The sequence below is a fragment of the Cupressus sempervirens genome, chromosome 4 (genome assembly GCF_028749045.1).
Source record: "Cupressus sempervirens isolate cs-2001-9-10 chromosome 4, ASM2874904v1, whole genome shotgun sequence".
Lineage (NCBI taxonomy): Eukaryota > Viridiplantae > Streptophyta > Pinopsida > Cupressales > Cupressaceae > Cupressus > Cupressus sempervirens.
The window spans coordinates 55,468,131-55,485,383 of record NC_143121.1 but is presented as its reverse complement, the minus strand read 5'-3'; the positions used below and the strand labels follow the sequence as shown (position 1 = coordinate 55,485,383).

Sequence of the window (17,253 nt, the reverse complement as noted above, 5' to 3'; positions counted from 1 at the left end):
ATCTGGCTAGGGTAGTTTATATTTTGGAAGAAAACTTTTGACTCATTAGAATGCTAAGAAAAACAAATACTCAAGAAATTTTAGAATGTTAAGAACTATCTCCTAAGGGCACAATTAATTTGCATTTTCATCTGTGGTTGATTCAGGTCATGAATTTATTTAATGCTCCATTCAGGCCATGCTTCTAGAGGCTTGATCCTAATCATATGATATTCCTCCAGATCTTAATAACTCTACACCAAGTTTTGTAAATCTTTAGACTTAACAATAGACAATCAAATAAATGTCATGTAGCAATATTGCTATCATGATTCAACTCTGTATTTTTTGAGTCAAAGTCATTAAACCACGTTTCACGGGTAGTGGTTCACAAGAACCCATCTCTCATGAGAATGAGTGGAATGCTTAACACTATTGAAATATGGGTCAAGTAGTTTGACTCAAAAACTACACAATTGAGCAATATCACAATTTGACTTGCTAGGTAAAATATCTCTTACTAATCAAATGTCATGTAAATGATGTAATTTTTTTTTAAATCTTGAGAATATATAACTAAATTTAGCATGAAGGGCATTATGGCAAAGATTTATACCACTGATACTTTATTCAGATTTTGTTATTTTTTTTCCAATTTAAACCATCTCTCTCACTTGCTTTCTAATATAGTTTCACTCCATTGCCAAAGCTTTTGATTTTTGAATATAGATATATTACATAGTTTTACAAGATTGTTCTACCTAGGTTGAGTTACTCATGCATTCATGTTTAGTATCGACACTATTTTACTCGATCCTTTTGCTAATAGAGTGACCCATTTCCCTTATGTATGGAACCTTACAATAAAATTCAATCTCATAAACCTCACAATTCTGAGTAAGTTCATTAATATTGATGTCGTCATTGTCAAAAACATGCCAGTCAATTGGTGGTTTTAGTTTTTTAATACAGGAGGAAAACTAATTGTAATTCTTTCTTCTGAGTATACCATCAATTGCAGAGTTTTCTTGAGATGCTTCATACAGAGCACGGAAGCATCGACCTTGAGTGGTTGAAAGATCTCTCACCTAATGATGCCAAGTAAGATTTATTGTACATGATTTTAAGATATGTTACTGCTCAAGTAATCTGATCTTTTAAAGCTTAGAAATGACAGAAACTTTGAATTTCATTTGAATATGTGCTTAAAATAGGAATTTTATTGATCATGTTTTTGGTATAGATTGTAATATTATGCTTTTCAACTTGTCAATGTAAGGAATTTTCTTCTAAATGTTCGAGGAATGGGGATCAAAAGTGTTGAATGCATTCGTCTCTTAACACTTCAGCAACTGGCCTTCCCTGTGAGTAAATTTATCTTTGCCAATCTACTATGATTTTATGATTGTGCTTGACATCTGAAATTTTAAAGCTATTTTTTCTATTCTATTGGAATGTTTGGTTATCCTTAAACATATTGCTTCATCACATTGGCTTTAGTTTTTTTCCATATGTAACATAATTGCTTTCCAATGATAGAATATTTTTAACAATCTATCATGCCGATATTTTCTATTTTGAGTTATATTGTGTAAGAGTTTTTGCATCAATATTCCAGACCTCACTCTATTATCCATCATCAAGTTATTGGAGAGCCAAAGGAGACAAAAAGTTTCCGGGATGGGGAACAGAGAGGCCCTAAATTGGGGATAGTGTGGGGGCAGCGCTGAGGGATAGGGGGGTTGTATATACTATACATATTGTACTTGAAATGCTAGTTATCAAAAGATGTATTACACTATAAGATATAAAGATGTAAAAGATGTCGATGATGATGCCATGCTCCAAACCTTTTTTATAGCCTCCGAAAGCATGGCAAGATTGAAACCTTTTACCCAACCCCTCAATGGTTCTGTCGGTCCATTCATGAAGAGCAGTTTTCATCTTCTTTCGGAAATGTCTATGACCAAAACAAAGATTTATTGAAATTTTGTGATGTATTGGTTGACCGATCCAATTTGCCTTAGTTGTGCCAATTCTTTGAAATTAAGTTCTAGATCTTTACCATCAAATCGGTCTATCAATCTTTTAGTGAATTCTGCATAAGTATTTTATTTGGTCACGCCTCAGCCATGATGATGCCATGATGCCACCATTCATGTGCCACCCCCTCCAAGTGTAGTGCTACAAACTTGATTGCTTCTTCTTCTGGCATTTGATTAAGTTGGAAGTAAGTATCAGCGTTCTTTACCCATGCTTGAGCAAATATGGATCCGGATCCGTCAAATGGTGACAGATTTACCTTACTCAACTTTCTTCTGAGATCATTGTTAAAACATCGTCGGTTTCCACCTCCAGAATATCTTATTCTCAGTTCTACGTAATCTTTGTAGGATATATCCTCCTTTAAATTTGCATTCTTCTTGTCTTCTCTCAACTATCTTTGAACTTCCTCAAAGGTTGTGTGCTTTCCTCCACATGATACCTCCGTTCGTGGAGGGAAAAACGACATGGAAGGTTGAGAGCGTGTTGGATGAGCGTTTGTCTTACCTGAGACCGAGTCCACATTGTGACCATTTTGTTCACCGGATATTTTATTATATACCAATTTTCTAAGAGTTTCTTCCATAAGTCGCTGAGGATCATGGATCTGCACCTAATTCCTCGAAAGATCTCTTAGTAGTGCCATGAGTTCGGTAGCAGTGGATTTTTTTTTTGTCATTCTATTAACTGAATGGGATCTTCTTCTCTTTTGGCTATAAACGCTCATTCACTATCCATAGGCTGGCAGGATGGTTGGCTTTGATACCACTATAATGTTCCAACTATGCTGAGGAGATTTAAGTAATCCTGGATGGGTTTCTTGTGATTGAACAAGCTACTATAGGGTTTCTTAGCTGTCGTATGGTGGCCTGAGAAGTGGAATGTACGGTTTGTTGGGGCTCTGGAGAATGCTACAGCATATGGATTAGAGAATCGTGGATAGCCTAGAATGAGTGACCGTATGGTAGGGGCAGCACAGTGAGACAAATCACCTCTAGATGTCTATATGGTGGTGATCTTGAAGTCGTGCAATGGGGTGGGCGGAGTACAGTTTTGTACGGTATGTGGAGTTGGCACCTACACAGGTAGGGAGATGATAAGGTCGTACAATAGGGGATGCTGAGAAGGCCGTATGGTATACCGTACGGTGTGCATTGTTCAAGCTAAAAAAGTGCAGTGGGGCGTACAGTGTATGCAGATCAAGCTACCACTAGATGTCAAAGCAATACATTCACCAAATACACTAATTAGTATTAGTACCAATGTTTCAATCTAACTTCAGATATATATATATATATATATGAATTTGCACCATCTTTGTTGCAAATTCATATATATACATATATTTATATATATGAATCTGCAACAAAGATGGTGAACGGATTCACCAGATCTGAGCAAGTAATACAGAGACAGAACAGGGTGAGGGTTGAATCCCACTGAAACTGGAATAACCAAGTAGGGAAGATCTTTCACTTCCGAAATGGTGAACAATAAAGAACCCTAACGGGAATTCACAGTACAAAGAAATAATCCAAATTGCATATCATCTGCTACCTACATGCCGTGCTTAAATACCCTTCGGAGGAACTTCCTGAGAGTTTACAAATATAGCCGACGACCAAGCTACGAAAATAATAAATAAAAAATGGGTCCGAGATATCTTAAATCAGTCGGCCCATGAACAGGTTCGATTAATTAATTATTTTATGACGGGAACATTACAATCATAGCCTCAAAGTGTTGAATATCTAACACCAGCTAACAGGAAACTTTGGCATAGCAAAAGAAGATATAAACTCCCAACAACCATGGTATCCATGATAGGAAATTTGCAACACTGAAACATAGATGGTTGATGCCAAAGCCAGGTGACAATATATTCCAAATTGCAGATGTAGACAACTATCGATTTCCAACACAATAGTATCTCAGCCTTCAACCCTTAGAAAGGATGCTCCAAATTAGACATAATAACCTTCAACATATAATGTCTTCACACTGGTTGATTTCCAGCCACAAGAAGAACAATACAGAAAATGGTCAAACTCAAACCCCAAAACCAAATTCTCTAACAACAATAATGCCTTCCTAGCCACAGTCACTATAGCAATGGAAGGCAATAATGAATCTTAGAAATCTAATTCACAATACCTCAAACTGTGAATTACTAGGCACTTCTCAATTCCAAACCCTTTACTTCAGCAAGGGCAAAGAAATCCACAAACTGAAAAATGTCACAAAGACAAGAAAAAAAATAGATAATTAAAATAATCGGATATTTTTTTCTTCACAATGAGCCCATATTTATAATCTCCAAGAACCAAACTCCACTTAAGAAGCTTCACCAACTCAACATTAATTAGAAACTTCCAACTCCTTGCACTTTTGTATTTAATACTTGACTATGCTTATAACTAATTAGATTAATGGCCCCTTCCGATGATGACTCAACCCTCAACTTAAGTGAAGTTATAAAGTTAAATTATAACTTTATAATAAGTCTTTTAATGTTTTAATAATAATTTGGCCACTAAAATAATAATAACTCCAAAATTTACTCATTAATTAAACATGTCATCTGATATAGGAGTCAAATCTATTATTTCTCCATGTGACCAAATGCTTTTTCCAAAAATAGAAAGGATTCATCTCAATCAACACTCGACTTACCGCAAATAGTAATTACACAAAATAAGCCCAAACAAAGTTCAATATGAGCCAAACGAAGACCAACATGTAACTTATTGAATTGTGGAGAAGACAAGACCCTCCCAAGCCAAGCCACTTCCTCAGAAGACCCCCTATTCACAGTAATTAGCCTATGAGGATCACAATAATAGGCTAATCTCCCAAACTCTAATGTAGATAAAAATGGGGACATTACACAATATGGGACCCTACCCAATGGAAAACACCAACAAGAGTCATGAGCCAACTTAAACATGATAAAATTGTCAACTTAAAATAAGAGGCTTGAAAGTAATAATATTAATGTTTATGCCACTTGGTTCATCATCCCATGTTAAATAATAGCCTATTGTGATGTTGGAATAGGCTAAGTATATGTTTTAGTGGTCAATCTAAGGGAGGGGTCATGACAGTTATCTCTTCCCATGATTGCTTTCCCTTCAGAAATCGTAGTGTTGCGTCTTGAAGTATGTGCTCACCTTCCTAGGTTGCACCTTCATTGGGAAAATCTTTCCAACATACTAGATATTCTCTAATAGATTTGTTTCTTAGCTGACGTTTCCTTACCTCCAATATATCAGTGGGCTTCAATCCTAACTTCTCTTCTACATCCAATAGGAGCAATCTTGGAGAACTCATCATATGCTGACCAATAGCCTTCTTAAGGCATGAAATGTAGAAAGCATTATGAATCATTTTGTGATCTAGTAATTTTAGCTCACAAGCTACCTCCCCAATTTTTCTTAGCACCTTGTAAGGTCCATAAAACCTAGGCTTGTGTTTCTTTGAAATGCTCTTCTTCAACGAACTCTTCTCGTAGGTCTAAAGACATAGGAATACCGTATCTCCAATCTCAAAAGACCTCTCCATCTTGAAGCCATCATTGTAAATCTTTAGTTGATTCTGAGCTTGTTGTATATTCTCCTTGAGAGCTATAAGAATATCCTATTGTTTCTATAACCAATCTTTTCCAATGGAGTTCCGCTATCAGCTAAGGGTGAAATCCATGAAAGACAACAGATCATGACCATATAGTGCTCTAAAGGGAGACATGCTCATAGTTGTATGCTATGTCAAGTTTAGCAATATTGGCTGATATACATCCATTTTACCCAAGCTCACTGCTGCCTTGAAATCTAGTTGTAGAGATAACCTTCAACCTATTTATTTACCACCTCCATCCGCCTATCCATCGGTGTGTTGTGTTAGATTTCCTCATGCTACTTATGGTGCACCCTCACGTGAAACCCAACACTAGTTTGGGGTATTTTGCGTACTAGGACAAGCAAGTCGTGCAATTCTAGATGATAACTAGTACTAGGGGTCAAATGTGTCCCTACTAGTTTGAACAATTCGTACAAATATGATGAGAAATTTCATGTCCTGGTTATTGACAACGGTTTTAGGTATACCATACAATTTGAAAACTTCTTTAAAGAACAACTCCGGTACAATTAGCTGCAATAGGAAAGGAGTGAGTGTATTTTATTAAGCTATCAATTACAATGCAATGTCTCCTTGTCGGCTAAGTTGTAAAATAGGGACAATTATCGTATAATCCTAAGTCATAAGGAATTTCTCATTAAAATCTTTATTAAAGATCAGGACTTATGAACCTGAAATGATGTGATTGTCAAAATATAATTGAGATTTTTGTTATTCTAATAAATGGAGAACATTGCTATGTAATTAATGCAAGAAAGATCTCTTAATTTATATAATAATTTTTTCACTTTTGATGTTACATCCCAATTTTTGGCTCAATTTAAAAATGTTCATATAGCCATTGAAGTTTCATGTGAAGTTAGTTGACAGGTAAAATTAGTTTTGATCGTGTGAAATGGTAAAATGTTTAATCACTATAATTTGATATGAAGATGACATGTTTGTTAATCATTACGATGTTATTATATTGCTATCTTGAAATCTTGGAAAGTTGATTATTCATCATAAATTCATGGGAAGTGAAATAGTGATTAGCTGTTATGATGGTTTATGAATAATAAGTTGTTATATTAATTGTGATTATATTGAGGAATATGATATTATCATGGAGAATTGTTTTTCTTGCAGAAGTATGTCAAAGTTGGGGAAGCATTGCCAAAAAGGAATTGGGCACGGGGGCACCACTTGCTATTGAGCAAATATATAGGAGTCCTAAACCACCACGACCAAGGAAAAGCAGCTAGGCAAGCAAGGGCACACTAAGGGACAACCATGAGCCAACTAGTCCAACTTATATGATTTAATAATTACTCAAGCTTAAATCAAATTGGGAACAATAGTTACCTTTAAGCAATATTATTTTATGTTTTAATATTATCTTATGTCATCGGCCCCTATATGTTATGTTTTAATACTATTATATGTTTTAAGATATTTCTTGGCAATAGTTTATATTCTCTTTGAACGGCCACCTTTTTATATTGCTCTCATCGACCTTTTTATTATTTATTTTTGGGTGGACATACCATTAATATTATTATTGCCACATTGAGCCACTGGCCAAAGAATCTTGTAATTTTGACTACCTTGTATGTTGCTCGTAACTGAGCCGAGAAGGCTATGTTTTATGTGTAGGCTCTTAATTCAAATATATATATTGTTCTTTTGGGAAAAACAAGTCACTACTACCTCATTTTCAATCCCTGTTTTGCTCTCAATATTTTTTCCAGCAACTTGATACACCTCTTATGTGTGTTTGCATTCAATGAATAATTAGACACTACATATTGAAGCCTCTTGGAGTGGGCATTACATGTATCAACTAGAGCTGCTCATACTATGCAATTCAACCATTAACTAGGTCATGTCGTTACCATTGCACATGTATAAATATATCTTGCAATTAGATCATAAGGCATGGCTGAAGTCATTTAAAGATTTCCTTTGTTGCTTTATTGATTGTGAATTAAATGATGCTCTTCGTTATGATTGATATGATTTTGCCGAACTGCAATGTCTATATTTTCTTGAAAATGTGCATCTTATACAAGAGTATTTGCAATATACTTCCTACGATGAGAGTTCTGTGCTTTGAAGATTTAGATTTGTAAAAGATCAAACTTCCATATCAATGTGTATTAGCAAGCCAGAATGGCTGATTACTAAATTGATTAGAGGAAACTATCATTTTGTTACTAGCAACAGAATGGCGGATATACTGGCTGTTATATGAATGCTTAATCATTTCCAATTTTCCATTTGAAATTGTAATGTCCTTGTTTTTGGCAAGTCTGTGCAGTTGATGGAGTTAGCTCATCATAGTGACCTTTGTGAGCTGACAAAGTGTTTTGGGGGTTCTAGTTCTGGACTTACTATTTTAGCAAGTCTATTTTTTGGCAGTTGTTATTTTTGGTAGTGCAATGGGTGGCTTTGGCAGTTGGTCGTCACCTACAATAAATAAGGTTAATAATTACATGAGCTCTTTTTTATTCATTAATTATTAAGTTACATTATTATAATAATATTTATGTTATTATAATAATGACATTAAGAGATATTTCTAAAACGTGTGTTGGAAAGTTTCACGTGTTGAGTTTTTTTGGGAAACTTCCGCAATGCCTGAAGTGGTGTTTTTAAGGAAACTTTGGCCAACAAAGGATTATAAATAGGAGCTCATTTCATTGGGAAAAACATGCTTGGATATTTAATTTGCTTTTCCTGTCTTTGTGGCTTTTTTTGAGTTCTGGTAATCTGTGGCCTTTGCCTGCTAAAGTATAAGGGTTGAGCCTAAGATTCTGAGAAGTTCTTGGCAATTGTGCTGAAGTATATAATTAGCCAACATCTCCTATTGTAAAGTTTGTGGCTAAGGAGAATAATCTTGAATATATATCTTTTGCTTATTTGATCATCTAGCTGAGGGTTGGTGAATTTATGAGAATTGCTAGAAGCAATATTGCAAATTGTTGTTTTTGTATGACAACTTGTCTGATCTCCCCCTATTGTATCTCACTGTGTCTAGAGGAGAGGTTTATTCACTGAGTTTATTAGCTGGTGAATTATATTGCTAGAGCTGCGATTTTAATTTGGAGAACCAAGTTGAGTTACCTAAGACTGATGTTAAACCTAGGGAAGCAGTTCATGATTTGGAGGATATATTTCATGGAGGATGGGTTCAATGCTTGCAAACAGTGGTCTACGTGAGGGAATTCTGAGTCAGAATCAGCAATTGGTAATGCCTGTCATCCATTGTTAGCATTGCGTAAATCTGGAACTCAGCTGCACCACACCACATACTTAGCGTTTGAGTGAATGATTCCCAAATTGGTTCAATTTTGCATTTTGATTATATAGTGGAGCCATGTTTTTGATCAGCAGTAATAATTATGGGATAGCAACCATGGCCAGTTGGGTTACTGTCTGAATTGGAGGGGCCATGTTGATTTCCACAATTCCATCTTCAATCTGGAGTCATTGTCTTCCATACGGATCATACCAGAAGCATTCGAATTGCAATCAGGTTCTTTGGTTGTTGAAGATTATTTTAATTCTAGAAGATATTGTTAAATTTGTTATTTTATTTCTGGCAAATTAATTTTGAAGAGCTCTGAGAGTGTCATTTTGCAATATTGTTTCCTTGTCAATTCATATATTTCTGAAAAGAATTTTGATAGTATAGTTTTCAAAATTAGAAAAAAGAAACACAAAATCCAAACATCTCTCATTTTCAAACAGCAAATTAGTATTAGGCCAAAGTGGTTTTTACAAAAAAGTCAAGGCCAGAATGGCAGAAGAATTGACAATGCATATTAAGGTTTAAATTCATAATTCTCTTTATTAAGCTAAGGCCAGAAAGACAGATTATTGGTTGTGATTACCATCACCCATACATCCATTCGATGAATCATCCAGGAAGACCAGCATGGTCGAGATTAAGGGTCTGAGGAAGAAATTGTTGAACAAAGGATACTCCTGCATGATAAAAAAAGAATCATCAGTAACTTAAGCAAGCAATTATGTTGTTAAAGAAACCCGTGTCAACTCATGGTAGTCTAGAGTATAAGTCTTGTTGTGTAGTCAAGCAGTGGGTTGCTACTCTAATGTCAGGATGTGTAGTGGTTGGACAATGGTGCCCCAAGCCTGTCATGTCCCCAAATTTGAATGTAATAATTAAATTAAATTAATTAATTAATTGGTCCCAGAATTTAAATAATAAAATAAAAGGACCTTTAATTAGTTACTTTAATTAATTAATATGGGCCCAAGTTATTATATGTATTTGTGGTTCCGATTGATTTAATATATCTTGGACCTATTTTTATTTTAGTTTCCATTGGTAAGTTTTGTTGTTGGCTATCTTTGTACACTCTCAAAAAGGTTTTCCTCGACGGGTATTTAAGCATGGTTTGCATGTAGTTGTAGGTAGACAATTTGGATTTTTTTTTTGTATTGCAAATTCCTGTTGGGATTCTTTGTTGTTCGCCATTTCAGAAGTGGAAGACCTTCCCTACTTGGCTATTTCCGGTTTTGGTGGGATTCAATCCTCACCCTATTCCGTCGCTTGTAATACTTTGCTCGAATCTGGCAAATCGGAGCACCATCTTTTGACAAATCTAATTGAAGGTTATGTGTGTTCTAGTCTCCATTTTTGAGTCTATATGAGAAATATCATTATTAATTGGTGCAAGTGTGTATCTAGCTAGTCTTTGGTTTCCTACAATGTGTTTGTGTTTAATACATTGCATTTTGCATTGCGAACGACATTATTGAATTTCTTTGTTTTCTTTGCCATAATTACCTTTACTTCACTGTACAACCTCCTCTTGTATCACCGTACGGATGTACGACCTCAGCACACCACATTCTTTCCATACCTCCCTTTCAGCCTCCAGTTTGTCTGTATTGTACGACTATCCTTCCCTTTGTGTGGCCTTATTATCTCCATCCTGCACAATTTCCCCTCCACCTCCACTATATGGCTACCTCTTCCCTTGTCACCGTAAGACCCTTCAATCCACTACCATACGGTCACCTGAAGACCACCATACGGTCACTTGTTCCTATACTGTATTGTTTCTCACTGCCTGCTCCTTGCCATACGGCCTCCTTGTGCTCCAACATTGCAGTACAACCTCACTCCATTGTGCATTGCCACCCAAAGGAACTACTCGAAGCACTGATTTGAAGCATTGACCCGAAGCACTGACCCACTAACTCGAAGCACTGACTTGAAGCACTGGCCTGAAGCATTGGCCACCTGAAACACTAAGGGAGAACTATTTGAAGCACTGGCCACCCGAAGCACTGAGGGATACTATTTGGAGCACACAACCAGACTACCTGAAGCACACGACAAGACTACCTAAAGCATAATATGGGACTTCATAAGGAAACTCTAGAATGGAACATTACGGTGGTATTAGAGCAGAAACCTTTCAGGAGCATCTCCAAAACCATTCGAGAAATCTCCGAAACTTTCGGGAACATTACCGAAACCTTTCAGGGGCATCTCTGAAACTTCCGGGATCATTACCGAAACTGTTCGGAACACTAAGAAGACTGATTCCCAAGGTAGGGAGGGCCTTTGTCAGTAGAAGATTGTGTGGGAATACTTAAGGGTCCACAGTTGGGAGGTTAAGCCCTTGACTATGCTTTTCCTCTCCACTAGATGCCAAGGCTTGCACAAAACCAGGATATGATCTGCTTTCAAATATCTTTTGGTAACGGGTATTTTACTTAATGAATTTGCAATTTCAAGTTGAAGATATGTTAAATGGTTAATATCATTTAATCAATATCTTCTTTTTTGTTAATCGGTTATAGTCGTTAGTTCTCTTCCATTTGAATGTCTAAAGTAGTTGTAAAACTATCTTTAGATGATTATGAAAGGTATGTTTCTTTATTAGCAGAAAATGTCTCTCTTCCATTTTGTAACGGTTGGTTATGATGGTAGTTATATTCATCATATTTGTTGATTGAATCCTCCTTCAATTGTTAGTTAAGATATTTCAGTTAAATTGATTTTAACCATTAATCTCTTTCATATGAACATGTAAGATAACTATTATAACTGCTTTCTCATTATCATGAACATGGAAAGTAACTATGTCAATGTTATGATAATTGTTAGCTAAGGCCTAGGAAAGGGGGCTGTTACATCTAATATGGACTATAAATCGCAACATAAAGTTCCAAGTATCTGATGTGGTGCTACAGTCTACATTTATTGTTTATATCTGATTATCCTTATTCAAGTTTATAAAGTTGCAAGTTGCTCCAATTTTCTTACAATGATTGTTTTTGTGCTTGATCTAAAATTAATATTTCTACAATGCATATAGAAATCTGTAATTTATAATTCTTCCGTTTTGTGTCCAAAAGATTATTTCTTTAGTCTAACTAGGGATAAAGCACTCGTTATCTTTCCCCCATTTTGACAATCCACTGATTTTCCTTTGTTATGATTGTCGTCAAGTATTGACTCATTTTAATACTCGATTTGCTGGTGGTGTGGTTTCTTCACTAACATGGATCTTGTGTGATTATTATAGATGCCACTGACTGCATGAATTGCTAAATCTTTCTTGCTGCGATCTTAACTCTTCTACTTATTAATCCCTTGGTTTCTTAGCGCTATCCATATCACTGCCTTTATTGGTTTTCTTATTTAATTAAATTTCTGTTGTTTGTTTCTTAGTTGTGGGCTATTGTCCTCTCTTTCCTAGTCTTTATTTACCGTGGCTGTTTTAGTATGGTGTTTTTGTTCAATCTATATCATCTGCTATTTTCTTAATGTCTTATCCTTTTTCTTTTCACTTCCTTCATGTATGTCCTATGGCTCAGCGAGCATTGCAACATTGTGTGCAATCACAAATTGTAGCCTTTGGCGCAACTCATGATTGCAGATTTATTATTGTTTTGAGCATCTTCCTTTGCTACTTGAAGGGAATTGAATGAATAAGTAGTTCTCATCTTTCTTGGTTGTTAGTAGGAAGAAGGAAAAGGATGCCAGGAGAAATGAGAACTACTTATTCAATTCACTTCAAGTAGAAGAGGAAGATGCTCAAAACAACCAAGCTGATCATGAGGTGATTGACAGAGTTGCTGGCATTAGAGACTCTCTTAGGGAAATCTAGGGCCAAAAGATTAGGGGGGCCAGGGTGAGATCAAGGATAAATTGGATAAATTTGTGGGATAGATGATCTAAATTTTTCTTCCATGCACTTAAAGTGAAAGAGGATACGGACAAGATTTCTTGTATCTACAAGTGAGGGAATACCTTTACTTCCCTAGAGGATATTCTCAATGCTTTCTGTAATTTATACAGTGAATTGTTCTATTTTGGAGACACTGGTGATAAGATGGAGATGGCCAGAAGTAAAATCAGAAGTATTATCCCAAAAAAGGTATCTGTTGAGGGGGCTAAATCTATAGTAGGGAGTTGGTAGGGTATGAGATCAAATGGGCTTTCTCAAAACTCAGTAATTAGAAAGCTCGGGAACCAAATGGGCTCTCAGTAGATTTCTACAAAAAGAACATTGACTAGATTGGCGGGGACTTCTTGAGAGTTTATGATGAATCCTTCTTGAAAGGTTCCTTAGGATTTGACAATAATGTTGGGTTAATCAAATTGATTCCCAAAGAAAAGGACAAATCACTCATTAAAAACTAGGGACCCATGTAATAACCCCAATAGGTTATAACTTCTTCAAACACCAAAAATCTTTATATTTCAGTTGTTTGCAATTCCGTCAAACACTTTGCAAGCAAGGGTCATCTGACTGATATAACTTTTCAGATTGCTGCAGTGATTCTTGTTTGGATTTGCCTCAAAGAGAATGCTTACAAAGACTCCAAATTGTCTAAACAATGTCCTAACATAAATATGCAACTAATTTTGGCAATAGTGAATGCATATATGAGTTCTAATCATGAAAATGATCACCTACAGCCAACCGGTATTTTAACAAACAGTTGGTATGCAAGCTAACTCGCTGATAAAAAATGATATTTTAACGCTCAAAGACAACTATTAATGACCAGCAATTGTATCTCCTTGATTGAGAATGAGTATCCAATACAATATTCATACTAAGTTAGCCAAGACTCTTGGCATTTACAAAGATATCAAAATATGATGATTGCTGGTAAAGTAATATGCACCTACAGCTGCCAATGAAAACTAATGCAATACTAAATATCTAACTTCAATACTCCCCTACAGTAGTGCACTAATCACATGCATGATTAAATACAACTAAAGCCATGGATTGCTGATACCATTGTGAGGAATGTAAAAATGAATGATGTATCTATTAATGAATGATAGGTTTGATACGAAATGACAATTACAACAGCACTCTATAGTGAAAGGCAACTATGAAAATATACATCAAACCTGGCATATGAAGTCGCCTTAGAGAATAGATGTATTGCAATACCACTGAACAGAAAATAATCTCCTCAAGTGCCCAAGTCGTGCCTCTCTAGCTGCCGCCCCTAATTGTAAATGGTTGTAATAATTTTTTTTGCTTTTTCGAATTTGCTTTTTCGGATTGCTTTTTCGGTTCTACTTTTTCGGCCTGCTTTTTTCGGACTGCTTTTTCGGCCTGCTTTTTTCGAACTGCTTTTTCGGCCTGCTTTTTCGAACTGCCTTTTCGGCCTTCTTTTTTCATACTCAAATATTTTTTCTCAATGTAGCACAAATAGAAGACTGAAGTATCTTCCTCCCAGCTGCAATAATTCAAGTGATATTTCACACCCTCAAAATTGCGTACCAATTTAGAGTTTTCGTTCTCAATGGCCAGTTGTGACTACTGCAAAAACCCTAGGCTCCACAATGCACATCAACAAACATCAACATCAACAACAACAAATTTGGATGATTAGAATGAAGCCCGGGGTGCCTATTTATTCTTTTTCCTCCACTTTCTCCAGAAGCTTCTAGAACATTATTTTGTTTTATCTATTAAGTGACTTTATAAAATATTTTATAATTTAAGTCACTTTATTAAATTAATTAAAGTTACCTTTTAATATTTATTTATTTGATAACTTTATAAATAATTAACTTAATACCACTTATTTATTTAATTAAAATAATTAATTAGTCATGCTCATAAAATATTCATTATTTTGGATAACCTAATTAATTAAGTTAATTAAATCAAATTGCTTCCAAAATGGGGACATGACAGTCCGCCCTTCCTAAAATTGCTTGTCCCCAAGCAATGGCTGAACAATAAACCAATCAATCTGCCTGGATCCCAAATGTAGTCATGTACTATACTGCTATCAATCAACACAGGCTCCTGCAATATCCTCTGCAATATAACCAAGAGGAATCCATAATCAAACTGACAATTACAGCTCAACCAAACTCCAAAATCACAACTGCCACAGTCAGAAACCCATGAGACACAAACTCTTGGAACATCAGAACCCAAGTAAAGTGGACAAATCAAATTGCCAACACAGTAAATACCATCAATGCATCCCACTGGCCTATACAAAATGTACAATCCAACTCTGCAACAATGGTGAATACTCCCGAATGAAACTGTACCAAGTATGGAGAATCCATACACTGTACAACTCTTGCAGTCAACACAACTCTGGAGATCACCAGCCACTATCTCATAACCATAACTCCCATGCACTGCTGATGGTGAAAAGACATTACAAGATAAACAGCAAGAAATGGAACCCAAACCAAATTTGCCTGCCATCAACTCCTCAACACAAGGATCAAATGCTAACTGATGTACATATCCTACAGTATAATGCTGATAAAAAGAACCAACCTCAGTCAACAACTCACCATGAACAAGTGATACAACCACTGTGACTGATCACCAGCTAAGTCAAGAGATGTCATAGCCAAAGGAGTAGAATCAATAACAACAACCGCTAAAGCATCACTCCCAAACTCCTGCTCTAAGTCATGTATTATCAAGTTATCAATCGCAGAACCTATCGCCATGTCATGCCCATCACAACTCTCATCCCGAGGCGTCAAACCGTCCCATAACTGATGACGAGCACTAGGAACCAAAGTACATCTTTGTATCATCATCTCATCAACATGGTCATCAAAGGTAAATTGATGAGCATACCTCACAATGTAATGCCGATAGAATGCGCCAATCTTAGTCAGTGGCTCAGACTGCAATCGATCACTAACCAAGTTGCAACTGACTACTACCTTCGAAGACATCGCCAAGGGAGTAGTATTATTAGCAAGAACCATGCCAACTGCCGGCTCACCAACATCACACATGATCTTTGATACAACATCTCTAGTCTCTGTGCCATCAGTACTAGAGGCCACCACCATGTCAGGCATACCACAAAAATCTACTGTAGCACCCAACTCAACTGAACCTGACTCTAGTGGGAATGAACCCGATATGCCAATGTTAGTATCAAGGATGGATGCATCCCCATCTCCACTATCTGTGACAATCTCGACCATGGACATCCTCGGATCACCAAACACCACAGCTTGTGACTGTACAGAATCTGGTAAAGACTGCAGTCGCTCTAACTCCACGGTCACCTTAGCCAAATGAAATTGTGACTCCTCGAAAGCCAACTGTGTACTCTCAAGAATCTCAGAAGTCACCTCGAGCTACTGAGTAAGCTCACTCACCTCATCTTCCTTGGCCAATGATGCATCATATGCTGTACTCCCCCACTCCATAAGATAATCTCTATCGGCTACCAACTGTATATAATTATGTCTCAGAATCCGAATAGCCTCCCATAAAGAGTGGATCTCTGTCAAGGAAAAATAACTACCTCCCTACTCATCACTAGTACGAGAACCCCATCCATAAACTGCTAACAACTAAGGAGCAGCATCGAAATGCTGGCAAGCGATAGCAATGTCTCGCTCACTAACTCTCAACTGACTAGACACATGATGGCACTGGCTAGACTGTCTCCTACAAACCTCCTCTGACGCACTGTCTAAAGGAGTATCCTCGAAGTTACTGGTCTCTAGAGTATTACCATCCATATCCCGCGAATCAACTCCAAAGCTTATATCAACATACGGAGTATCAAAGTCTGTAGCACTGCTATCCAACTCCTCTGTACCAAAAGAAATTGCCAAGGAAACTAAGACTTTGAAACTGCCCACTGCATCCTCTTGGATGTCATCAATGCCAATATGATCCTGGGACTCATCTGTACACACTGCCAAATATGAAAGATCATCAACACATTCCAGCAAGAATGGTTGATTGGATATATGAACAAAGCCCAACACCGGTGTATAAAAACTAATACCAACATCGGACAAGCTGTTGGCGTAAGAAAAGACAACACCGTGCAATCTGCTAATCAAATCCATGATAGCACCCAAACAATCACTGCAACCAAAAAGTGTTAAAGATCTCCAGTCAACTGAATCCCAAATGCCAATGAAACAATCTCGAGTCCATATCCGTAAACTAGAATCAGCTGGTAACTCAAGCAAACTCTTCAGCTGAGTAATATGACCAATACCAACTAACTCCACATACCAGTCTAACATTGTCCCTGTATCCTGGATGTGAATGCAAGATGAACTCACAACATTATCAACGACCACAT

At 36.5% G+C, this 17,253-nt stretch overlaps 1 protein-coding gene and 1 long non-coding RNA gene across 7 annotated transcripts in view; one reads left to right on the top strand and one right to left on the bottom strand.

Moving 5' to 3' along the window:
- LOC149559912 (uncharacterized) overlaps positions 1 to 17,253 on the bottom strand; it is a 207,799-nt gene that overhangs the window by 113,388 nt on the left and 77,158 nt on the right. Inside the window, exon 1 of one of the 4 annotated variants that reach the window (XR_016363635.1) lies at positions 9,534 to 9,576. The exons of 2 other annotated variants lie outside the window; for them this stretch is intronic. This is a non-coding gene — a long non-coding RNA (uncharacterized LOC149559912). One more of the 4 variants, XR_016363639.1, reaches the window with a different exon arrangement.
- The window catches only part of LOC149559913 (transcriptional activator DEMETER-like), a 212,555-nt gene that overhangs the window by 118,702 nt on the left and 76,600 nt on the right, over positions 1 to 17,253 (top strand). For all 3 annotated transcript variants that reach the window (XM_089824363.1, XM_089824362.1, XM_089824361.1), the window contains exons 9-10: positions 1,001 to 1,080; positions 1,259 to 1,343. In XM_089824363.1, coding sequence (XP_089680489.1) covers positions 1,001 to 1,080; positions 1,259 to 1,343 — 165 coding nt within the window. The remainder of the gene's footprint in view (positions 1 to 1,000; positions 1,081 to 1,258; positions 1,344 to 17,253) is intronic.